A 27,409-nucleotide genomic window follows, 5' to 3' on the forward strand; every position below is an offset into this window, starting at 1 on the left:
CCGTGCATTTCGTGCACGGGATTAAAACTAGTTATGCTATAAACCATAAAATCGACAAACACTATCCATCTAATTTAGCCTAACCGTAAGCATAAAAAACCAAACTGACCCAAATCCAAACTAACCCCACCTTTTTATAATGGTTTGGCTTTGGCATATCTACTCTCACTCAATCCCTGTAAAAATGGTTTATCAAGGATCTGATGCTAATTTTATTTATTTTTTTTTTTTTTTACTTCAATTACTCATTATCTAACATCCAATGGATTCAAAGCAAAATTAGTAAACAATCTCCACCAACAAAAAAAATTAGCCATAAGATTGTCATGGTTATGAAACATTCAATGCTAATTTTGTAATTGACAGGCAGATGTACAATGGAGAAGCACTTCACTTCAGGACATCCCTCCATTTATTTGACAAAATAATGTCCCTTTAACCAGAAGAACACCATTTCAGATTATCAAAAAAACACCCCTAAAATAAAAATATAAATAAAAAATGATAAAAATTGCATTTCATTTTCCCAAATTGAAAAATTAATAATGTTGTTGGGTCATTGAATTTGTCTCCTGGACTTGTCCTTTAACTTACATTGTGATCAGGGTTCCTCTTATATTTCCCATTTATCTAATTTTTTCAAGAATTTTGAGTCAATTTGTGTGATATTTCTTTTTTCGAGGGATTTTAGCTTGATGGGTATTTTGTTAAATGCAGTTTTGTGTTAATAAAAAGAGGATTTTGATTAAATTTTGATGTAAAGGAGCAAACTTTGTAATTTAAGAAGTTTTTCAAGATGATGTGGTTAGACCCTGGACAACCTGCAGATTCATATTATGAAGTTAGACCTGAGATCACTGATGCTCCCAAGTCCAAGTTCAGGATCAAGGTTTGCGACTTTTTTTTTTAAAATTTACGTATTTGCTAAATCCCGTGCGGGTTTTACTAAATCCCGCACACTTTATCCCTGTTATTTCAATCTTCAATTGGTCTCCCTTGTGACGGGTTACCATTTGTGGCGGATATTTTGTGAGATAAAATGGTAACAAAATGGGTTAGTGGAGAAAGGGGACCACATGAATAGTGTTGTAGAGAGAGAAAAAGTAGGTACTTTGTGAGGTAAAATGGTATCCGTCACTCAAGAGTGACGGATATGTGCCGTCACAAACAAGAATTTGTGTTCAATCTTACCTTTTATCTTAAAATCAAATTGTACTAAAAATGGGGGAAAGTAAGGGAGGTTGGAGATAGAAATAGAGGAAGATAGTGTAATAATCTAATTCATTAAGGGGTAATAATTACCCACCTTGTCCCTCAAGTAATGCATTACTTCTATATGCTATATGGAGGTAATAATTCCTCCCTCACAACCTTTTTCCACCCTTCACAACCACCACAAACCACCAATCTCCTTCAATTTCTTCTTATTTTAGCCTCTATTACTCCCTTAATAAATTGTTTCATACCAAGCGAGCCCTAAAAAGTTATATCCCTTCTCAATTTCCCCCTTTTGAAAACCAAACCAATTCATTAATAAATTCGTAGATTATGAATCTTAATTCACTCATGTCGAAAGTAATTTCACCCATCAACAATTTTATTAATACATGTCGCTTAATTGATTTAATGAATGTTTTTTTTTTTAAAAAAAAAAGAGAGAATAAATTTTTCAATTGGGGTTTGATTGTTTCTGGTAGTACGCAATTCAGTCTATAAGGAAAAGGATGGGTGATACTGCAGGCAAGTATAATCATTGATAAAACCCAGCAACCCTATCTCCTGGCATTAATGGAATCAGTAAAAACTAATCAAATTCACGCAATCCCATTCCCCCTTATCATCGACCCAATCATGTTTTGCCGTCGACCACCATCGCCGTCGACCTTCCGATGCCGACGTCCCCTTCCCTCTGTCGTCGGTCGGTTTCAGGTGAGGCGTCCAGTTCCCCAATCGGGATATTTTTTAGGATTTTTTATTTGTGTCTCTTTGGTGGGTGTGTGAAATGAAAGGGGTAGACTCGGGATAAGGCGTAGAAATGCGCGGGATTTAGTAAAAATGTGGGATTTAGCATATCCCTAAATTTAATCCCAACTTTATTTGATTTGGTCCATTATGTTTTTAAATTTTGGAAATGCCCATTATTTCATCACAAATTCTCATTATAGACGGACACTATCCGTTTATACGTATAGACGGATACCATTTTCCCTCATAAAATACCCATTTGCCATAAAGTGGGAAGCACATGGGGGTGCCCCACCTTGTCCCCCCTACCCATTTTATTAGAGGTCTTTACCCGTTTATTCGCCCGAACCGTCTATACCAAGACCTATTGTTATTTCATTTGAGTATCATAATGTGCTAATACTCCCTCCGTCCCGGTCAATTGTTGTCCTTTCGTTTTGGTACAAAGACTAAGGAAAGAGGAATAGGCTAATAACTAAATGACATGTGGAACAAATTGAATGAGAATGATCAAATTACTCATCAAGTTCATTCTCAAAATAGAAAGGACAACAAATGACTGAGACACCTCAAAATAGAAAATGACAACAAATGACCGGGACATAGGGAGTATGTTACTAGAATATAATGTACTTTCTCCATTCAACTCCATTCTACCATATTGTAAAATGCACACATATTAAGGAGAAAATTAAACAAGTAATAGAAGTACAAATGGGTGTGTGAAAGACGCTTTATTAAATAATAGAAGTACAAATGTGTGTTGATTTTAGTGGGCCAAGTAGTGGCAAAGTATGTAAATAAGAGATTGTAATAAGGATAAAAAGGTAATTTTTCATGCTTTTTTTGGAAAGTGGTAAAGTGGAGTTGAATGGATGAAAATGGTAATATGGTAGAGTGGAGTTGAATGGAGGAAGTATAATATAATGATCCATTGATTCAGGTAATAGTGTGTACCCATCAGTGGCGGACCTAGGATTTAAATTCTCGGGTTGTAGTTTAAACCTACAAACATCAACACCCCGGTCTTAATTTTCATTTTCCACAAACAACGGGTGCACACCGCCGCTGGTACCCATATCCTGTGAATGCACATTAGAATAAGTCATGATTTTGTAGTGGCATGATCATGATACTTGTTATCACAATGGTTGCTGAGATTTTAATTGTGGGAATGGTGTAGAATGTTTGGGTATAAAAAGCTTCTGTTTTCATTAGGTTGAATGTTTAGCTCACAAATTGTTTTTTGGCTCCAAATTTTGTTGGGAAAATGCACGTGGTGCCCTTGAGGTTTAAGATTTTGCCCGATATACCCAAACTTTTTATCCGGAAAATTTTAAGAGGCAATAACTCGTGTTTATGAGTTCAGAAAGTGATAATTTTTTTTTTCAAATCGAACATCTTTCTGAGAACTACGATTTGAAAAAAAAAATTGTCGTATTTGGATCCTCTGGCTATGAGTTTTTGTATGTCAAAGTTTTTTTTACCGAACAAACTTTGAGTGACCATATCTCTTGGTCACGAATTCCAAACTCGACAAATTTTTTTTTCAAGTCGTAGATCTCAAAAAGATGATCAATTTGAAAAAAAAATCCGTCACTTTCTGAGCTTGTAAACACGAGTTATTGTCTCTTAAAGTTTTCCGGATCAAAAAATTGGGTATTTTGGGCAAAATCTCAAACCTCAAGGGCACCGCGTGCATTATCCGAATTTTGTTTTGTCAAAAATATGGCGATGCCTAGATGGTCAAGATTTTTCTTATCGATGTAATAGGAACCACAAGGCTGTATGTTGACGAGTATATGATTACTGCCACACAATAACTTTACCAGCTAGCTGACATTAGCGGGATGGCCATTGAGTGGCTATTGTAACCAATATTCTTGTTTTATGTGCATTTTATGTTATTACCCTCTAGAATTAGGCAGTCCTTAATTAGAAAGTATTATTAGAACAGCTGATTATGCTGCGAAGATGTAGGATGCTCTTCTTCAAATTTCTTTTTTCCCTTTATGAAGGGGTGTATTTTTTTTCAGCTGCTCTTTATTTGTTAGTTGGACATTGTAATATTGTATTGCAGGAATGGTTTTGATGGCAGATATTTGTTGATTATCTTATATTGTATCCATCCTTTTTCACAGCTTTGTGGTCTCCCATTATAATCGATGTGAATAACTCTTTTTTGGATATTTGAACTGGGAAGAACTATGTCTGCACTCTGCAGCATTGGCGATTGATTAATTAAAGAAGCACATGACGTAACATTACAAAATGTTTTTTTATTGCTGTTTCATGATACTCTATATTAATTATTTCTTTTTATCATCATTTGCAGGCAGGTAAAACCTTAAGTGTAAGAAAATGGCAAGCTTCATTTTCTCCAGAAGGCCAAGTCGATTTTACCAAAACACTGAGCAGGATTCATCGAGGGGTAAGTTTCACGGGAAACTTTTTTCAGCTTTATTTTTCCGAGGAAGTGTTTGATGTTGTACAAGTTGAACGCTAAATTCTATTAACATTAAAAATCAATCAGCGTTTTTCATATGTGAAAATATAAGGTAGTTTGCATCCAATAGTAGATGCAAGCTATCTACTATGTCTCTGTGTCAGATTCATCATTGTCTAAATGTCTTCTTTCTTCGCCTTTGAAAGTGTTTCCATTGTTAATGTATATTCGTAATCAGGGGATACATCCATCAATTAGGGGAGAGGTGTGGGAATTTTTGTTAGGATGTTTTGATCCAAACAGCACGTATGAAGAGCGATCACAAATACGGGAGCAAAGAAGGTAGTCTCTAGATCATATCCTTATATTTACTTAACTTCAGATTTGAGTAATGCCTGATTGTTTAACAAAGAAGCTAATCGTTGTAGCTCTATTGCATGATCTAGACACTGGAGACTGAGATGTTCATGTGAAGATTGTGAACTTCCTCCTGTTATTCATTAAATAAAAAAAAATCCATGCTTTTTTTCTCTTTCATCTGTTCGTATATTCTAAACCGTTAATTATCATGCAAACTTATTTGATGTTACCTGCCACTGTTGTCGAATCAGTCATCTGAAATCTTAACTTTAGGATTCCAAGGTCACAGGGATTTGAATCTATTTAGTCTTCAAGAAAACTGCTGGGCCTGAATAAAGTTGGCTAATTTGGTTCACAAGTGAGTTGTCAACACTCACAAACCTGTCACGCTTCTATATTTTCGTGTGGGTCATTTCATTACACCATGTGGAATTATCAACATAACCTTGTGTTGATAAGGATTACTGGTATTTTTCCATGTGGTTGGGGCATTGGAGTTTGGAGAAATTGTGAGGCATGGTGTTAATCCTCTACTGTTATGTTGCTCATACCTTGTGTTTGGGGTTGATTTTTTTTCGTGGAAACTGCTGTGTTCTATGGTTGAATTGTTCAGCTTTAAATTTGGAGGCTTTGGTAGTACGAAGATGAGATGCAATTACGGTTATATGGCCTGATTTGTTTTTTTGTGCATGTGATCAGTGTAGAATTCCTTTTTCTATAGTCAGGGATCAGACATTCTTTAGATTATTAAAAGGTTATATGTTTTCTTAGTCTTTATGGGAATCCCGGTTACTTTATACAATGGATTTGGGATCTATCATCTACGAAAATGTGTCAACTTCTACTATCATTTCAAACATCTTAAAATGTTTTAACTTTCTTCATTGATTTTTGAGTATATATATATATATATATATATATATATATATATATATATATATATATATATATATATATATATATATATATATATATATATAAGTTTTCCTTCTGTTTTTTTTTTTTTTCATCTAATATAGACTTTTAATAATGCTCCTATGCTCTATAACTATGTACTTTAGCTTTCGTCGTTATATATTCTTATGCTCTTACTGTAACTATTTTACTTCATTTTCGAATCTGGCCCCTCATTTTTTTAGATTTGGTTTTCAACTAATAAATTTTTTTGCCACGACCTTAGTGTCACGGAAGAACTTAAATCCTACTTTTGTTGCATTTAATGATTCTTCTAGGTGCGGCGACTGGGTCAAGGTTTATGACAGTGTCTTCGATAAAATTGTGTATTACTACCTCCATCGCAAGTATGTCGTCCTCGTGTGGTTGTCAACCGGTCAACCAATGTCAACTTTGAGTGTTAATTTCTCTAAATATAAGTGGAGATTCATTGTAAAATTTGTCATGTTTGATTTGTCATACTCCATACAACTATTTTCCTGTAATCATTTTGGACATGAATTTGTATTGTGCAAGAATCTTGGTCAAAGTTGACATCCTTTTACCACCATAGTCATATGGACTATGGAGCGAATATAAATGGGACAAGTGGAGTATCATGCTTGAGGGTTGGTTTGTCCCAAGCTCCAATACTTTGATTTATTTCCTAGGGACTCTTTTGTTTCCTGTAAAACGTCCTGCCAGTACAGTAGATGACTAGCGAACATATATCATCACACTCTCTGTGAGCTAAAAGTGTTCCCTGTTTCTGCTTCCAACTTGATTCTTGGTATTGTAAATCTACTTTCTTACCCCATTTTTCAAGTAATTGCATACTTATAGCTATATATGACTGGACTTGGTTGCACGGTGTCAAGTGAAGTAACATTAAGTGTTGGAAGGTCCGAGAGGGTACACGCAATAGACAGTCAAAGTAAATGTCTAAGTACATGTTATTATGACTCATCACTCATGTTATGCGTAAATATTACTAGCAGTATTTCAGTCTTTCGCTCTTTCTACCCATAGTACAAATTTGTCTATACAGTTGCTAATATCAGTCATATGTTCGGAATTGCAGGGTACAGTATGCTAATTGGAAGGACACTTGCCGTTTGATGTTTCCCTTGATTGGCAGTGGTAGGTTTATTACAGCTCCTATAATCAATGAGAAAGGAGAACCAATTCTAGATCCATTGGTACTACTCGAAGCAAATATGGGAAATGAACCTGGTACGGATGGAGCTTTAGATGCTTCGACATTAGAGAATCTGCAGAAGGATACTGGTCCTATGTCCCAGAAAGAAATTCAGTGGAAGCTTCATTTACATCAAATAGGTTGGTATCAAGACAAATTTGTTCTAATCTATAATTGAAGTGTATGGTTGATACTTCCTTACCAATCTTATTTTCATGATGCCTGACAATATTTATAACAGGTCTCGATGTGAAACGTACTGACAGGGCACTCGTGTTCTTCGAGAAGCAAGAAAATCTTGCTAAACTTTGGGATATTTTATCTGTTTATGCCTGGATAGATGAAGATGTCGGTTATTGCCAAGGTCAGTCATTGGTTTTTCTCGCTTTTGCTTGCCAATTGACAGCTTCATATTAATATAATGTGATAAAGGAAAGCACTAACCGTTTACTCAGTAACCCACTAAAAGTTAAAATCATGGAATAACTACCCTATTATATGGGTCAGCCGTCATGATAATCTTATCATAAGTCCGTCTCATATGATGATTTGTGTTTGCTTGTATCCTAGTTGAACTAAACTTACTCTAGCATCTTATTATGTGGTTGTCACCTACTTCCTCCGTTCTCATATGATCTACCCATTTGTTGAATATTTGAGTGTAGTATTTTAATAAAATGGTTAGATCATATGAGAATGGAGGAAGTATAATTTAAGAGACGTTAGGTCTAAAATGTTGTTTTCAACAAGTGCAGGAATGAGTGATCTATGCTCCCCCATGATAATTCTCCTGGAAAATGAAGCAGATGCCTTTTGGTGCTTTGAACGTCTTATGCGCCGATTGGTACATTATTTTTATTTATTTTTTAAAATATTTTCACACTGCTTGGTATGGTCCACATGTATCTGAATAGCCTCGCCCTTGTGGGTGCGGCCTTATTTAAGCACTTCTGGTTTATCTTCCCCTTGCCGCTAGGTAGAAGGGGATGAAGCTCAGTTGGGGAGCTTTGTCTTTCATCTCAAGTATATTGATGCTTTGTTACAATGTTTTACTAAATACTTTTCATTTGAATTTTTAAAGCGAGGAAATTTCAGATCTACTGGCAGATCTGTTGGAGTAGAGGCACAACTTAGTAATCTCGCAGCGATTACTCAAATAGTTGATCCCAAACTTCATCAGCATCTAGGTATGATCAACATTGGTTCTTTTCTCTGAGTGAGGATGGTTCCTTTCTTTAGATACAACAACAACAACATCAGAGCCTTAATCCCAAAATGATTTGGGGTCGGCTGACATGAATCATCCTTTCGAACCGTCCATGGGTGAACGCACGCCTCAAAATGCGAATAAAAAAGGGAAGATAAAAAACAAAAGGGAAAACGAAAATGTAATGGAAAGTCAAGGTGAACTTAGGGGTTTTAAAATCGAATTCCGTCTTTCTTTTATAAAAACTTAAAATTTAAATCGAGAGAAAAGATTAAAACGATTTTTAAAAACCGAAATAGAGTTAAGGATTCGGAATGAACCAGGTAAAATCTATAAGAAAGTGGTTGTTGAAAAAGTGTGTAATAAAGGAGAGAAAAATAAATAAATTAATTTCTTTAAATTAAATAAATAAATAAAAACACTAAATCTGTCAAAAAACATCAAATACTAAAAATCCACATGTATCCTTTCCCTCCATTGTGCCCTCTCCGTCACCATACTCTCCTCAAGCCCCCGAACTCTCATATCGTGCTCTATCACTCTCAACCATGTCTGTCTCGGTCTTCCTCTCGCCTCTAGGGACCTTTTTCTCGTTCTCCAAGTTTCCACCTCCTAATCGGTGCGTCCATAGGTCTCCTTCTCACATGGCCAAACCATCTTAGTCGGTTTTCCATCATCTTGTCCTCTATTGGCGCCACTTTAACCTTTTCCCTAATCACCTCATTCCTTAACCGATCTTTCCTTGTATGTCCGCACATCCACCTCAACATGCGCATCTCCGCCACACTCATCTTTTGAATGTGACAATGTTTCACGACCCAACACTCGGAGAGTCGTAAAGTAGGGCAAGCCTAATTGCCGTGCGATAAAATTTTCCCTTTAATCTTTGGGGCATATCTTTATCGCATAGAAACCCCGAAGCACTCTTCCATTTCAACCATCCCGCTTTAATTCCGTGAGCCACATCTCCGTCTAACTCCCCATCTTTTTGAATAATAGATCCTAGATATCCAAGAAATCCGAACCTCAACAACATTCCCATCGAAAATAATACTCCCCGCCTCTCGTCGATCTCAACCCCGCCACCTTAGTGAACTCGACACCTCAAATACTCGCCTTACTCTGCTCACTGAACCCCCACGAGTCTCTAAAGTCTGCCTCCACAATTCCAACTTTCTCTCCACCCCTCTTTTGTCTCATCAATCAACACAATATCATCAAAAACATCATACACCAAGGGATATCGTCCCCGAATATCCCTTGTCAACTCATCCATAACTATAGCAAAGAGAAAAGGACTAAGTGCGGAACCTTGATGCACCCCGATGGTAATAGGAAATTCTTCCGTTCTCCCAACATTAGTGCGAACACTTGCACTAGCCCCATCATACATGTCCTTTATGAGGTCAATATATTTTCGCGACACACCCTTTCTCGCCAAAGCCCACCAAAGTACTTCTCTTGGTACCCTATCATATGCCTTTTCCAAGTCAATAAAAACCATATGCAAATCCTTCTTCTTGTCCCGATGGTATTCCATCAACTGTCTCATGATAAAAATCGCATCCATAGTCGATCTCCCGGGCATAAATCCAAATTGGTTTTCCGAGATGTCTACATATCTCCTAAGCCTTTGCTCGATTACCCGCTCCCATAACTTCATTGTATGACTCATAAGTTTAATTCCCCGATAATTGGAACACTCTTGGACATCACCTTTGTTCTTGTACAAAGGGACAAGAGTGCTTTTCCTCCAAGCCGATGGCATCTTGTTGCTCCTCCAAATCTTGTTGAAGAGCATGGTTACCCATTCAATCCCTTTCTCCCCGAAGCACCTCCAAACTTCTATGGGTATACCATCCGGTCCCTCTGCTTTCTTTGACCCCATCTTCCTTAACGCCTTTCTAACTTCACTCTTTTGTATTCTACGCACAAATTCCCGGTTAACCATGCTTGATGTTACCTCTACATCCCCAAAACCTTGTTCCTGATGTCCATTGAATAAATTATCAAAGTAAGAACTCCATCTAGCCTTTATCTCGTTATCCCGAACTGAACCTTGTCGTCCATATCTTTCACACACCTAACTCTCCCAATATCTCTCGTCTTTCGGTCTCTTATGCGAGCCAGTTTATAGATATCCTTCTCTCCTTCTCTCGTGTCCAACCTGGCATACACTTCTTGGTTAACTTTTGCCCTCGCATCCCGTACGGCCTTTTTAGCGGCTCGTCTAGCTTCCTTGTACTTTTCAAAGTTCTCATCACTCATGCATTTCCCCAAAACCTTATAGCATTCACGTTTAGTCTTTATCGCTTGTCTCACCACATCGTTCCACCAAGATGTGTCCTTACTTGATGGTCTATTCCCTTTAGATTCCCCTAATACCTCCCTCGCCAACTCCTTTACAACATGCTCCAATTTATCCCACGTTGCATCAATATCTTTCTCCTCACAATCCGACCAAATATCGCTACTTCCAACCTTATCCAAAAACGCTTGTTGGTTTCCCCCTTGTAGCTTCCACCACTTGATCCGTGCCTCACCGATTATCTTTCTCTTCCTCAAGTCTCTCTTACCCCGAAAATCAAGAACCACTAGTCTATGTTGTGTTGCGGCACTTTCCCCGGGTATGACCTTGCAATCAGTGTACTCTTTCCTCCACACATTCCTTACCAAAAGGAAGTCAATTTGACTAGCATTACCTCCACTTCTATAGGTTCCTTTCTTTAGATGTGCGGAGTAATTTTCACTGAATATGATATACTTTTGAGTTGCATTCAGCTTGTTCAAATTTACGCCTTTCTTCCGCTTGTATTTTACTTTATCCTCTGTTGAGTTGTGTATCTTGCATTTAATATGTTTCTGCTTGTTAAATAAATTAACTGATAAACAACTCCATAGTCCAGAAAGTATTTGGCCTTGCTAACATCATTCACCCATTGAACCATTAATATGATCTAAAACTAAGAAAAAAGATGATGAAAAGCGAAGCGAGAACACATGGAAAAATTAAGGTAATCACAAATACACAGTGTGAACGGAAGAAAAGGAAAGACGAAACAAATAAATTGGTATCTTTACATAAATAGTGTGAATGGGTGATTCATGTCAGCCAGTCCCACATCATTCTAGGATCAAATCTCTGTTGTTGTTGTTGCTGTTGTTGTTGTTGTTGTTGTTGAATTTGCCTTCTTATATTGGATAACAGAGACACTTGGAGGAGGTGATTATCTATTTGCCATTCGAATGCTCATGGTACTGTTTCGCCGAGAATTCTCGTTTGGCGATTCCCTGTACCTGTGGGAGGTATGAAATTGTTGCTTTTGATCTAGAAATTAGATGTTGCATTCTTGTTTGTTTGATCTTATCGTATGGTGGCTAATTAGTCTTGCCATTTCGAAAAGGGATAATGCTTGTTCTCACATTTTGCAACGCACCTATAGTCTTTGATATTCCTCAGTGTGTGAGAAAAATTATGGAGATATTCTTACGAAGAAAATAATAAAAACAAATATAAGGGGTCTTCTCTGTTCACAAAAGTTATGTATGCAAAGGGATGAACTGTTTATTCATGAAAAGAACCCATGACATAAGCCAGATTAACTAGATATCCGCCTGACGCAAACATGTACTAGTATGAAGAAAGATCATCTACGGATGAAACGGTACAGCAAAACACACTTTTAGTCTGTTACACTTGCTCTCCTCTTGAATACAAGTCTACTGAAGAAATTTATGATGGCACACAAGCATTTCTGTGAATTAAATAGAAAACGAGTTTTAACATGTACGCCATAATTGTTTTTTCACTTTTCATTTGGTTTGCATTGTTTTGAATGAAGCCGTATACAACTGATCATTCTCTGTTCCGGATTGCAGATGATGTGGGCTTTAGAATATGATCCAGACCTTTACTTTGTGTATGAAGATTCTGATTCTGCTAGTGATAATCCTGATGGATCTAAAGGACGAACGAAATCAATACGCCATTATGGGAAGTTTGAAAGGGAAAATATGAAAAGTGGAGTAAAGGAAGATGCTCCTCTCCCTATTTCCGTTTTTCTTGTTGTCAGTGTTTTGAAAGAAAAGAGCCCCAAACTCCTGAAAGAAGCTCGTGGTCTGGACGATGTTGTCAAGGTTCGTCTTCTCCTTTTGGACAGTTACTTTTTTTATCCCATATATGATGGTTTACCTGTGTGATGCATTTACTGCACGAAGTAGAGATGGCCAATGGGCTGGGTCAACTCGGCTCACTTTAACCCTGCATTTGTTGGTTAACCGTAGTGGCATAGTACAACTCTAACGATGACATGGCACTGCCTGAGTGGCAAGAATGATATATTATGCAGTCTTGCTGGCTTTATGCTAACCCTACACCGGCGTGTTAGATATGTCATCTAGTTTAGCTCTTGGTATCATATCAATTAAGCCCTCAATATTGAAAGTTTGAAACACTATTTGCATAGTTTTTGAAGATTCCTCGGCTGTATTTTAAGACTTTATTCGCCACATTTACAAAATAAGGCCCCAACCGCAACTGAAATTTGATACTATGGTTTGGTGGTACTCAAGACGGGTTATTAGAAACATGAAACAATTGTTGTAGCTCCCTTTTACACACACGACACACACACACACAAAAAAAAAACATCTGTTGTCTACATCACTACATGAGATTTAGTCTACACTTCAATTTGCAATATATTCTTCTAATTTATCTTTAATTCAAAATATATTCTTCAGATTTTGAATGATATAGCTGGAGATTTAGATGCCAAGAAAGCTTGTGTTAATGCAATGAAACTACATAAAAAGTATTTAAAACAACAGGTAACTTTTTCTACATTATTTCTTTCTTCCCTCTTTAGTTTTTTGGATTTCTTTTCGAGATTGGATTAAAATTCTTAAGACTGTAAGAGAAATTAACTCTTTAATTCATTAATTTAAACAACGAAATTTACAACTATAGATTGCTGTAGGTAAGAGGTTTTTTTTTTTTCACATTGTGTTCATAGAAGTTTTTGTTTAAATTTCAGGCAAAGAAAACATAGCAGGAAAAATGTACAATATCCATCTGATCAAGTCGAAAATTACTTAAACCACACGGCATAATCACATATATATATTTTTCCCTTTTGTGAGAGTTTTTTTTAATAACTGTATTATAGAGAAGTAATGATAAAATTATTGATTCACATACAGTCCAGAATGGATTGTACTTTTGTTGTAGATCCTATACATTCTTTGTACTAATTGTATAGATTTTATTAAAATATGACCACTTCTTGTGGTTTGTAAACCTGTTTGTAAAAACACTCAAACAGGAATTCTTTGGAATTTTAATTGAATGTAATTTCTGTGTGACAGTTTTATGATTTTATTTAGCATTTGCTACATTAAGCTACTAGAGATGTTTTAGTATGTGTTTGGTGTTGGGTTTTTAGGAAGGAAATAACAATGTCGTAAATCATAGGAGACAACTAACGGAAAAGGAAATTATAAACTTGGTTACATTGTAGAATCATGCCCATATACACTTTTCTTCAAGAATTATTGACTCTAATCTACATGCCATAAGTTTCACGAATACTGTTATGGAATAAGACTGCAATAACTCTCTCCGTTTGGCACTAAAGGAAGAGAACACGAATGGAGTGTTCTACCATGTGTAGAACAAATGGCCGATACAGGGCCGGCCCTGAGCACAAACATTCTGATGTGGTAATCCAGAATTCCAGTTGCGACCAAAAAATATGAAAAACGCATATGGGGTACAATTTAGCAATTCATACGCAGAATCCTAAATTGGGGATTAACAAAATGTAATTTCCGATGCAAACGTAACAGGCATTGGATCAGGTGAATCAGAAGTGTCAGGACCCTTGAACAATAAACAGGAAAAGTAGGGCTATATGGAAATTCTTTCTTATAGCCTAATCTTCAGGAGGTATACAAATATTGAATTCACAGTGTCTTGAAGTCCTGCGAACCATAAATAGCTGCGTTAATCCATCCATTTCAGATTCTGAGTCATACTGAGCTGTATAAATCCTCATGACCTTCAACACTGCAGCGTATTTCAATATATACTAGTCGTTGCGCCGCGCCCTGCCGGGCGCGGAGTCCCAATTTGATTAACCGCTGACATGTTATTGACGGGATTCCTGTTTAGTTAATGTGCGTCTGGCATTAGAATAGCATGCTAATTACTTTCCGAAGTTGGCCCCTACCATTTAGCAGACACATCGACAACTAGGGCTGAGAATCGGTCCAAGACCAGACCGAACCGGACCAAACCGGACCGGACCAAAGACCGAAAATAAAAATTTAGTGGACCGAAGACCGGACCTAAAACTTTCGGTCTTGGACCGGACCAAACCCGAAATATTCGGTCCGGTCCGGTCTTAGACCGAAATGGACCTAGAACTAATTCTTTCACTATTTCGTGTATGATAATTACATTTAAGTTTCACTAAATTAAATGCCGATGAATAATTAGACGATTGTTTTTGAGAAAAAAATACTCAATATTAATTTATAATGTCTTGTGAAGATAAAATGGTAATTTAGTTTATAATATTCTAATGATAGTCTTTAGAAACATAAAATTCGGTCCATTTGGTCCGGACCTAAAATATCCGGGTTTGGTCCGGACTGGACCGAAGACCGAAAAACTCAAAAAATGAGGACCGAGGACCGGACCTAAAAAATTCGGTCCGGGTTTGGTCCAGACCAAATGGTCCGGTCCGGTCCATTTTTTCGGTCCGGACCTAAACTTGCTCACCCCTATCGACAACCTTACGCTGCTATCTTGGGCAGGCAAAATCCTATAGTATAGCCTTGGGGCCAGAACGTACAAGTTAACAGCTGAGTCAGTAATCGGGGAGTCTCCGACCTCATTATGGGACATCGAAATAGAATCGAAAACCGCCTCTCACCTGGCTAGAAACGTCTATAAACCATAGTAGTTAATGTACTATAAGACGGACGCGTAAAAACAGACATTAGTATAGTAATTCCTATGGTCGATAGACGTTTCTACGCCACGATTCGTCATGCTTAGTCTCATACACACAAACGACCACAAAATTAAAAAGTAAGGCTATATACCTATCAGATACGGCGTAGTATTTATTAGAACATATATTAACGGCTATCCCACACAAAAGAAGGGCTATTTCTAAAACTATCACAAGTAATTTGAACTTGATCGACAAAAGTAGTTGAATGCGCACAAACTTCTATCATCATCGCTATCATCATCATCATCATCATCACCAACATAAGAGATATCCATCATCATTAGCACCTGCAACAACATAATCGTGTGAGATGTAATGGGTGTTCCGGGTGTAATTCCAGAGCAGTTATTTGTTGCCACCCGTGCTTGTAGAATGACGTCTTTGATTGAATCCTCCTCGCGGTCTCCTGAAACGATGAACAAACTGAGGGCTCGGCTTTGGACCGAGCGAACTCACTCCGACGCTCAAGTCAGTAAACTTAAAGAGAGAAGTTGTTACTTGGCGAAGTATATATTGTAGAGAGATAAGGAAGATATTACCAGATGAATAGTGATTCTTAGGTTAAATTGTGGATCCTCTCCTCAATGAGGGTTGAGGAGTATTTATAGACTTTCACCTTTTGTCACGTAGTGGCCAAGTGGCCAAGTGGCTAGCAGGTGGAAAGACTGATGTACCCTCGGCCGAGGGACCCATGGCAGGCCGGCGGGCCCTGATGACTCGCCGCCGAGAGGTCTTGGATATGAGTTCGCGGATATGTGCCCCGGCTGGCTAGTTGTCCTAGCCGATGCACAAGAGACAGGCCGACAGGCTGCGTCGGTTAGGCTGTCTAAGTCGTTGACTTGTTGTGGATATCTTTGACCTTGCTCAATGTGTTGACTCGGTCAGCGGGTGCAGAATATGCCCCATCAATAGGCAATCGATGTATCTGTTGTTTTCACATAAGTTTCTTGTACAGTACAAATAAACCAAACTTGAAACCTGTAAATTAAACAGCATGTGATTATTGACCGGGCAATTGATCGAAAAATAAGTCACCCAAATTAACAGGATAAGAAAGAAAAGACAGACTCAAACAAAAAATGGTCATGACTATTGCTCGGATGCGAAAATGGTAGAGGAAAGTTGCAACAAATCACAAATAAACAGAATATCGTGGGAGGGTATACGAAGCTCAGATCTCTATTTCTTCTCTTTTTTGTTTCAGACGATCATTGGTGGGTATATAAGTCTAGGGTTCTTTTTTCTCTTATTTTTTTCGAAATAATCATCCATGTGTAAAATGCACCAAATATTGATCATATACTTCACCTTTAACAAATATTGATCATACTTAATTTGGCAAGCTATAATAATAACTTCACTATTCCCAAATTAAAATGTACCAAATAAAGCGGAGGGTTAAATCTCCGTCTCTAATTACCCTACAATGCATGATCAAACCTACTCTGACTTTAAATCCGCTGTCAATCAAATGAAAGGCAAAAAACAAAGAAATTATGAATATGAAGATGTTAAGAGATGAAGATGGAGCTGAAATGTTTTACATGGCATTGCCATTACTGATTATAAAAGCTCCGACCCACCATCAACCTTTAACAAGCCAAACAAGCCTGGTGTTGAACTCAACACCTCTCAAATCAAGCACTTCCGGAAAGCGGAATCGAGCTTCCAACATTTAATGTTGGACAATAAGACTTGATATAAAATGCTCTTAATTTACAAGGTTCTTTCACAAGAATATCCAAGGAAAGATATTTACGTTTATTTCACCCACCATCAAAATAAAAACGAAAATTGTCTTTCACCTCGGTAGAAACCGAGTAGAACATGGTAATTATTATACTACATGTAAGAGAAGCGCATAAAAGAAAGATATTTACGTAAGATATTTTAAACACGACATTAGAATAAACATAAATCGAAAACCCATGCCCAATAAGGGAGACCCGTTTTCTCTGAAAACTAAAGTACACGGTGCGAACAGGAATTGAAGACAAGATAGCAATGCAAAAGCCAGACTACAACATGAGATGTTTTAAAAGTTACTCTTTAAGTGTCTTTACAACAGTTTGAGTACATGGCGCATAAGGAGAGACGGACAACAGTGTATGCGCATACAACCATGTGCATTAGTAAGCATTTGGCCTTCATGTCTGACTTTATGGGGAACCCGCGCGTAGTTTGTAGCCCAGTTGAAGTACTCGGAAACAAGTCGAGTTAATATTTGTTGACACACTTACCGGTAGAATAAATACCGATAAGAGCATAGACAGATCAAAACTAAAAGCAAACTATTAATACCAATCGATTGATAGAGCATTCTAATTATGGCATCAAATAAACCAAGTCCGGACTCCGGAGTACTCACCAAGCATATCATTTGTTGCCTCGTTCAGCTTAAATAACCAGATTACTGATGTCCCAATATTGTGCATTACGAATTGGGTCTTCCAGTCCCACTTATTTCCGTCATTCACCTTCGACAAAACCTCCTAAATTTGAATCTATTTCGCCTCGAGACTCCAGTTTCTTTGATATTTTTTTAGGATTATTTAAATAATAGTGGGGGTTTCAAAACAATCATCGCAGATAAAATAGGAAGATAAGGGCCATTAATTGTATCTAACTCTGAGATCATACTAATCATTGAAGGTCCAATAACAACTTGACTTACTAAAGAAAATAACACAACAAAACCATTGCTCATGCAAAATATAGAAATGTGGTGTGTATACTAACTACTAAGCACTCACTTGTGTAAAGCCTGTCAGGCAAGTACTTTAACAGTCTTGAAAACCTCAAATGGAACAATGAGGTTCGATACTCTTTCGTGGGCTGAACCGTGAACATAGGATGCAGAGACCAACAATAACTTTTCTTAACATTACACATGTTCCATAAACAACTTATCGACATTATGTAAGATTACAAGGCATGAACACATTTCTCATAGTAATGACTATATGCACTTGAAGTGCATATTTTCAAATAAGGCGTACCTGATTAGCATTGCCACAAGCACCTCCTGCACAATCCATGAAAATTAAGTATTAATTGTTGCGCTAAGTTATATCGTAAAACACTGCTAAGTGCTAACTGAAAAGCTAAAGGTGGGTAAGAAGGGAGGGAGAGATAGCGCAATTTAGTTTTTGGTTATTTAAGATCTCAAAAAAAATTAAGACGCTCAAGAGTAACTTTAGTTTGTGCACTTTTAAGGTTGAACAAACAGTTCTTCAAACCCACACAAAAATGGGGTATTTAAAATTAATTTCTTTAAGAGCTTGATACTCTTTGAACACATAGGTGTTTGAGCACATAATCTACAGTGAAGGCAACAGAAAACTCACCAGATGACCTACTTCCAATTTGAACATCTTTATTCCTAATGCACCATGAAGAATAAGAAGTTAACTAAAATAATGCTAGAAGAGAATCCATAAGACAAACTTAAGAGTGAAGCAAAATAGAATATATAACTCTTACTAAAGACTCAATGGCAGGGTGCTTCTTCCATTGTAAATATCAAGCGAGACCCATATAATTTCCAACTTAATTTATCTTCAAATCACAAATGTGTTTCACCCTCCACAATTTCGTCAAAAAAAAGGTGCAATCCAATTTATACAAGAAATCTTCCACAATGCAACAAGGATACCCATACAAGAACATTATGTAAATTAAAGAGGATATTGTAAGTGAAAATTAGAAAGTGAGGCGACCTCAGCTCGAGGCCACAACCGACTTTTGTTCATGGGTCGCTGGATATAACAAGTTGAGCCGAGAAACGGCTCCGGACCACAAACGAGGGACCCAAATCAAGTATGTCGTATCCTACAACGCTAAAATTTTAAGCACGTCCTAATATGTTTATCCTCATAAATTGTGGGTGTGCTACAAGCCTACAACTGTTAACCAGTGCAAAGTAATGGACCAACTCAAAATGAGCGTTTAAAAAAGCTAGAGCATCTCTTTCCTGTACTTCATGGCAATCAACAAGCACGATCGGGAAAAAGAGTAGTAATTACTTAAAAAAAAGGGACGACAACAAATTGGGTATTATTCCAACCACAATCTTAATAATTCAATCTGATCTGAAAGATGAAAAAGAACGTCAGGCGGTCGAGAACAAATTTTAATGGTTAACAAGAAACTATCTTTCGCACGCTAAAACATGTTTCAAGGAAAGAATGATGGGACCCCTATATACTTCAAGTATCCATCAATATTGTCATCACAATCAAAACCTATTATTCCCTCACTCTATTCCATTTAGTAACGTCTTCTCGCCGATGAACATAACCATTTCCTCGAGAGTAACAAGCTGATTTAGAAGCTGTTGCATTACCTGACTGGCGGTTTATTGGTCTAATTGTTATGGGCCCTTGAGATTCAACCCAAATATTTTTAAACAAACATCAATAATACAAGGACCTAGAAACTTGTATGTGACAATCTTATATGTAAGACCAATCAATTAACCCAACAACTATCATATTTCAGGGGTAGATTAGGCCACAAGGGCGATTGGAGCTTTCAAGTGAGGTCCAGAACATCACTAAATAACTTAGTTAACATTCCATTAAGCTTTCATTTCATTTAATACACACCATTATTCCAATTTTCATCTTTTAAGTGTCAAAATATTCAGCAGCATAAAATATGTAGTGCTCAGCACCATAAATTGCAAACCAAAAGGAGATTCGACATGTCAGAGGTCGGCCAAAAGAAACCCTAGTAATATGCAAGGTAAGCAAAGAAAGTGTCAAAAATAATGCCCCTCATTAACGACACTCTGCGCCACGTGACCCCATATATATAGTATAATGTCAGGGAAAGAGAAGCAAGATGGTTTTAAAAAATTCAGACACAATCAGTACCCAACAAATAAACCAGTGGATAGCTCACCATTGAAGTAAAATCCTAACTAAGTAGAAGAACTTACCATCAACTGCCGAACAAACACCATCTTCCGAACAAAACTCATTAAAGGTGTATCTTCACAACCTGCCTGCACCCAACTCCTGCAATTTAGGGCATAATTAGAATTAAGAAAGAGTTGTACCATAGCAAAGAAACTTAAGGGTAGTTAAAATAAGCAGGCAGCGCAACAAAGACTAACGAAACTCATTAAATTAAAACACTAACTAAGTAGGAGAACTCACCGTCAACTGCCGAACAAACACCATCTTCCGAACAAACTCATTAAAGTTGTATCATTATAACCTGCCTGTACCCCACTCCTGCAATTTACGGTACAATCGGAAGTTAGAGAGCTGTATTACAGCAAAGAAACTTAAAGGTAGCTAAAAAGGCAAACGAAAGTTGTCGAACAGCCGAAGAATGCATCACATAAATTCCAACTCCAGGGCCCTCAGCCCCTCACCCACAGCACCCCTATCGCCCGTGAACATGTTCTGTGGCGCTATTCTGTGGATACATGTCCTGGCTCACCTCAAGATTATAGCACTGCCCGCACTCCTATATCCTGCAAAACAGATAATGCCAATGCAGCAATGAGAAATTAACACAGCATGAATCGTCAATGAGAAATTAAATTGAATAATGGATAGAGATTTGATGGAGTGGAGGAGTCATTTGAGAGGAGGGTATACATAATAACTCATCAACAATGCATGAATCGTCAACTAAAAACGCAAACAAATTAACAAAGAGCCTAAAAAACGAATTATAAATAGGAGAGAATAGGTTTGAGGAAATAAAATTTGGTAAGGTCAATTGTGAAATGGGTGTGGCGAGTGAAAGAGAGAAAAAGGATGAAACCAATTAAGATAGGCAGGGGAAATTTTTGAATCACTTGAAATATCCAACAAAACAATGTGGCAAAACATTGAATAAATCAAAAGTATGAAATAAGCACCTGGAGAAACACGCAAACAAATCCAGAATCATCTCTTCGCAGCCAGCCTGCCCCCTCTCCTGCAATTCAGGGTACAATTAGAGTTAAGACAATCTAATATCATAAACAAACTTGAAACAAGCCAATTAAGGGACGCAGACAGTAATCTGAAAACAAACTCAAAGCTTAAGGGACAAGCCCAACTAAGATGGTCAACCAACAGCCTGAAGACAGCATCAGGTAAGCCAACGTTTAGCCTCAAGATTCTAGAAGTAAGCTCCTACTCATAAACAAATGAAGACAAACGCTGAGTAGGAGGGAAAACCTTAAAGCGCTGTCTAGATCAAATTAACGGCCCTCCATGGCTGCACCGATTCTCCACTATCTAGCACCTCCAAATTTAGGCTGATTAGTCGAAAACATCTACCTGTAAATAAAAAAGAGTTTAGGATATTGGCACATAATTCACACACCTAGACCCCTCGCCAACAGCAACCCCGTAATCTACAACCACAAATACTTATAATACCGCCCCAGGAAAGGAAAACGACAATTGAAATGTCACAACCTGTCATCTCCCACAAAACTATCCAGTGTCAATTAGGCCAGCAAGCGAGACCAATACCGGTGCTTTGGCGTCGCGCCGCCAATCCGGCTGACAAACATAAAGCACCGCAGGTAACAGCTTAACAATCCTTTCTGCCACGCCAAAAATGCAATGCTTAGCATGTTAAAGATCGAACAGAGAAACTAAGTCCAAAACAGAATATAAAAGGGACGTCGAGGAGTGCAACACAAATTAACCAGAAACCAGCACCTAAATATGCTTTATCAAAACCTTAAATAAGCAAGCTAAAACAGATGAACACCCTAAATAAGCTTGACAAATTAAGAACCAATAAAAGCACATGCTTAAAGACTAAACCCAACACCATCACCAACTTTTAACAGTGTGAACTAACACTAAAATCACGAAAGTTGATCATCGGCTAGACACCGAACGGTACCCCCGGAGATTCTAGATGCTAAAAAAATGCAAGAGCTAAATTCCAGCCCCAAGAACTTCACCAATGGCACATGAATATCTACAAGTAACCTAAGACCACCAATAGAAAGCAGTGATATAGGCAAATTAGAACAAACAAATTATGCTAAACTAATACATATATTCAAACATTCATCGCATTATGTCCGGTGTTCTGATACAGATATACAAACATACAACTTTGCTTTTTCTGGATTGTGGTAGGCCACCATTATGTTCGGTGTTCTTATGTCTGGAATACTTGACAATAAAAGTTATAAATAAGGTTAAGACCCACTTTAATTAAACACAAAATCCCATTTAATTCAAGAAAAAGAAAACCTCAAACTATCAGTCAACAAAAGACTGCAAATCACCAGACTTAAGCTGCTACCCTAAAAATATCCAAGGATAACGTCAATCACAATAATCGTAATACACAATAAGCATCGTAAAAATATCAACTGAGTCGTTGCTGGAACTGCTAATAACCTTTAAAAGGAGGTCAAGTTAACTGGAGCCTTGGTCTATGATCAAAAGCCCAATCTCAGGTAGTAGCAGCCTAAGAACTCAAAGCGCATAGAAAGAAATAATTAGAAAATGATTTCCGACCACGTAAACAAATTACAAAATGTACAAATCAACATGGGCAGTGAATTGAAATGAACAAAGAAAGTCATGACTCAGCAGGCAAAGCAGTTTAGAATATAATTAGAAGTTATACCTTCAAGGATAAGACTGCTCGTGAGCCTCCAATAAAAAACAATCAAACGTAAGACACCTCCAAGGAGAGGCGGCATGAGAATCACCAAACCAAAGCCGCGAGTCTGAAAGTATCCAGCAATTACAACAATCACATAATTCAGAATTCACAATAAGCATCGTAAAAACATCAACAAAGCCATAGTTGTCACCGCTAATAAGCTTTCGGAGAAAGCCAACCCAACTGGGGCCGTAGGCTATGATCCAAATCGCAATCCCAGAAAGCAGCAGCCTCGGAACTCTAAGTACATACCAAAATATAATTAGAAAATGATATCCGATCACGTAAACAGATAACCAAATGAACAAATCAACACGGGCAATGAATTGAAATGAACAAATAAAGATGTAACTCAGTAGGCAAAGCAGTTCACAACATATTAGAAGACACAGCTTCAAAGACAAGGCTGCTCGTAAGCCTTAAGCGAAAACAATCAAACAGAAGTGTAACAGCAAATTTTGTATTGTGATAACTGGAATACAAAACAAGGAAACAATTAAATTTTCTTAATAAATATCAAAAGTACGTGTACAATCTCTAATGTATCCTCTGATTCTAATATGCTGTAAGGGGTACGTGTACGGGGTACACGTGAGGGGTGCGCGTGTAGACAAATTTAATTGCTCTACGCGCGATGTAAATTTGATTTCTTGAGAGGGTCGCGATGACTTGAATCTCTCCTGAAGGTTTGAACTTGTGATTGAATCTTCAACGCAGGCGGCACGATTTGATGTGCTTGTTGACTGCTTGCAATGATTTTGACAGAGAGGATTTGTAGGAATTTATACCTTGTTCTCTCCAGCTCCTTTGCAATTATGAATTTCCCATTCTTTGAATGAATGAGGAGAGCTCTATTTATAGAGTTTCAAATCCCCTTGTTGGACTTTGGTGGTCACAGGCCCACTTGTGGGTTTATTAGCAAACTTGGCCCAAGTTTGATTCTTTCTGGGTTTATTGATCCGAACAACGCCTTTTGTAATCCGAATCGGCCCATATTTCATTTAATCGGGACAAAATAATTAAATTAAGTTAAAATTTAGTATTAACTCAAAATAATTAATCTATTTTATTTATTCGGCACATTAATAAATTTTCCGTGCCTACAAATTGCCCCCTCGGGACCTTGTCACGTGCGCCTTTTTTGGTGTCTTGACGTGGCGGGGTCTCGATTTTGCTTTGACTTGGAAGTCGATGATGAGCGCCCTAACTTGTCACGCAGGGCTCCTCCACTTGGCTTGACTTGGAAGTCGATATTGAGCACCTTAACTTGTCGTAAGGATAACCTTCTATCTTGTAATGTCACCCTGTCATTATCTAACTTGGCGGGTGAATTTGTGTTTGAATGACTTGGAAGTCAACGGGAACCCAAAACTTGTTGTATAGTTGACCCGTCATTTTAATGTATCCAGCCTAAAATAGCAATTATAGGCCCAAAATTAATCTTCTAGTCAACCAAATATACTTTGAAGTCCACGCGAACTGCACTGTATTTAGGAAACATGAACCAAGTGCGGGTTTCCTTATTTCCTTCTTTTTGCCTTGTCAATAAAATTCCATATTTTGCAGTAGGGTTAAGATTCAAATACGATCCCGAAAGCTATATAAGGAAGTTACACCATCTTAATTCCTTTTCTATTCAAAGACCTTATCAAACAACCATTCTTCAGCCTAAGAGAGACGCTACCCCATCATGTTTTTCGATTTGAGATTAATCATCGTAACGGAAGACATGTATCCTTCGTGATGTTATTTTGTCTTTTGGCAGAGTGGAACTCGAATCTGGGCTGTCGAGACTTGTGACAATCCGGACAGGAACAATACGGGTATGTATGTTCATCTCCTTCTTTCGTTAATTTGACTTTGTTTTTGTTGTCTCGAACTCTTTCTGATTGCTTGTGCGTTGGTGGCCCTTTTGTACTTACGCACATACATCTCCCTATAACTGGCCATAAGAAAAAAAAGAACTTGCTTTATATACTGAGTTAAGAGTATGAGTTGACTTGGATACTCGTACTCTGGCTAAGAATTCCTTTGCTCTATTTCAATTGAACTTTTAGAATGGCGCTCGTATGCTTTCATTTGTCCTTTTTTCTTCCGGCCCCTGTTTTCTTTCTCTATTTCTCTTTTTGCTTTGGAACTCAGAGATCCAAAGGTACTAACTTCCTCTATCTTCATTGTCATGTAAAAAGAAATTAACAACTTCATCCACAACCTAAGATAAGAAGTAGTCTTTGACCTTTATTTAATTTTGTTGTTGTACTCTTTGCTCATTGCGTCTGTGTGGTGATCAAATTCATGAATTCCATTATATATGATTGACAAATACCTGTGGTAATTTTTAAAGGAACATGACTGATTTGAATAACAACTATAATGACGATGTCCCCTTCTTTTTTTGTTTACACAGCCAAGTATATATTCTCGAGCTTGAAACTCAAATAATTAGTCCCCACTCCCAATTCGATTTGTGCCCTATTTCATCAATCATCATTCGCTTCTCGCTATCAACTGAGACCAATAGTTTTAGCATAGAACCAGTAATCGATTTCTAGCCAAATTACCCAACCTTTGTCGGAAAATTTCGAAACTGATTTGTTGTTTTTGGTATAACAAACTCCAAGTAAGCCATCTTTCTTGTTTACCCAAAACTCTAAACTTGTTCAGTAGTTTAGCAGTAGAATTCAACTTCAGGCTTGAATTTCTGTTCGGATTTCTGAACAGAATTTAGTTACGATTTTTTTTTTCGAAGCGAATTTTTTCACCCGGAAACTTTGAACTTCACTGCAGATTCAAAGTTGGTCCGATTTTTTCGTCCGGAGCTGCTGCAGGAACAATCAGAACCACCCACATCATGTTACAATAACGAGATCAACATTGTAGCCTTTGTATTCTTTCACGGCAATGACGATCTTATTAGCGTTGGAGAGCGGAGATTATGAGCCTTATTGTTGGCTGTCATGGTTCCGTGGAAAGCTCAATTTTTATCTTCTATCTTGATGAAGACAGGAAGCTTTAGTGAAAAAAATTCATAAGGTTGTTTCCTTTTTTGGCAGGGGAAGACAAATTTGATACATAAATGGTTATGGGAATGCCATTCATTCTCATTGAATTTTCATTTTGTCTTTTATAGTCCTAGTTATTGAATGCCATTTACCACGTTTTATTTCATGTTTTGTTAGCTTTGCAGCATTAATTTAGCACTTTGCCATTAGCTTGTGAGTGGTCATCTCGAAGTAACTACGGGTAAAATAACATTCACATCTCCTTTTTTGCTTGTATATACAAACATTATTTGAATAACGGTCTATATTACGCCTTCTTTACTTGTATGTCCGTGCGTCCATGATTTCATGCAGCAGGGATTACATATTCCGTCTTGTCAGCCAATTTCAACTTGTCGATATTTTCATGCGAGGCAGTCTTATTTGTCTATCGTTGAAGGCTTATTACTTGTCAGGGTGAACCCATTTTGGGTCATCGCGACAGGGCGAAGACTTATTACCTGTCAGGGTGAACCCATTTTTGGGTCATCGCGACAGGTTGTGTCAGGGTGAACCCATTCGGGTCATCGCGACACAGTTTTGAAGACTCATGCAATGAACCTCTTTATGAATATTATTTCATTACGCTCTCCCCTTGAGGCATGCCGGATGAATACGCTTCTTGATTTGATGTCTCTTCGACTTGTAAAAGATTTCCACATATTCTTTATATTTACTTGTATTTGTCCTTTTTTTTTTTGTTTTTTTTTCAGGGATGCAACTCGCAATGGACCTGACTCGTCGACTCCAAGAGAGTACGAGTCACTCCTGGATGGGTCATCTTGGGTTCCCTTTGGAGTTACCATGAAATGAACTCGCTCGTCGATTGTAAGGAAGTTCTAAGCCTTTATGTGCCAGATTGCTACATCATTTCATCACCAGTATGCGATGTGACCCTCTTTTTTTTAAAGATCTATCCAAGGCTAACCGTGAAGCAAATACTGTAAAGACCCAGCTCAAGCGGAACTCATCATCGATTAACATGGCTTTGCTTTTACAACCTTGGTTGATGATTGACTGTAATTTTAGCCGTACACAGTTTAAACTCTTGCGGGCCAGGAGTAATTATTTTGCTGTAATTTTTTTTGGTTTTTTTTTTTGGTGTGGCTGCACTTGAACAAAGTGTTTGCTCAAACTGCCTACGTACTCGCAAAGCTACCAAGATGACAACTTGCAAGATCAAGCCAACGTAGTTCAAGAGAGGGATTTTTTTTTTTGTTTGGAGGTGTGGCTGCACTTGAACTACATGTTCACCCAAGCTGCCTACGTACCTGTGAAGCACAAAGTGTATTTCACAAGATCAAGCCGACGTAGTTCATAAAGGAAGAAAGGAGTATTTTTTTTTTTTTGGAGATTTTTTTTTTGTTTGTATACAGTTTAACCTCTTGCTTAGGAGCTTGGACTTGCAGTTTACGCTCTTGCTTAGGAGCCTTCAATGTTGGGATTTAAGAATAGTAACGCTTCAAAAACTTCCCATTGATTGGGCCTACCCGAATGCCGTCTTCATCCACGATTTTGTAAGCACCATTTGTATAGACCTCCTGTACCACGTATGGACCATCCCACTTAGAGGTGAACTTGCCAACTGGCTTG

General features: G+C 37.7%; 1 protein-coding gene and 1 long non-coding RNA gene across 2 annotated transcripts; one reads left to right on the forward strand and one right to left on the reverse strand.

The window, feature by feature from the left end:
* The first annotated feature begins 444 nt into the window (after positions 1-444).
* Positions 445-13,481, forward strand: LOC141634088 (uncharacterized). Its single transcript, XM_074446392.1, has 11 exons — positions 445-889; positions 4,301-4,396; positions 4,650-4,753; positions 6,786-7,042; positions 7,144-7,266; positions 7,658-7,746; positions 7,984-8,089; positions 11,318-11,415; positions 11,989-12,246; positions 12,853-12,939; positions 13,146-13,481. Exons 1-11 carry the CDS (start codon positions 797-799, stop codon positions 13,158-13,160), a joined length of 1,326 nt encoding a protein of 441 aa, XP_074302493.1. The 5' UTR covers positions 445-796; the 3' UTR covers positions 13,161-13,481.
* A 4,635-nt stretch (positions 13,482-18,116) lies between these two features.
* Positions 18,117-20,612, reverse strand: LOC141634233 (uncharacterized). Its single transcript, XR_012538986.1, has 3 exons — positions 20,294-20,612; positions 18,479-18,513; positions 18,117-18,156 (listed from the first exon to the last, which is right to left on the reverse strand). It is a non-coding gene; the product is annotated as an uncharacterized LOC141634233 (long non-coding RNA).
* Positions 20,613-27,409: the final 6,797 nt, after the last annotated feature.

The sequence above is a fragment of the Silene latifolia genome, chromosome Y, assembly GCF_048544455.1.
Source record: "Silene latifolia isolate original U9 population chromosome Y, ASM4854445v1, whole genome shotgun sequence".
Classification (NCBI taxonomy): Eukaryota; Viridiplantae; Streptophyta; class Magnoliopsida; order Caryophyllales; family Caryophyllaceae; genus Silene; species Silene latifolia.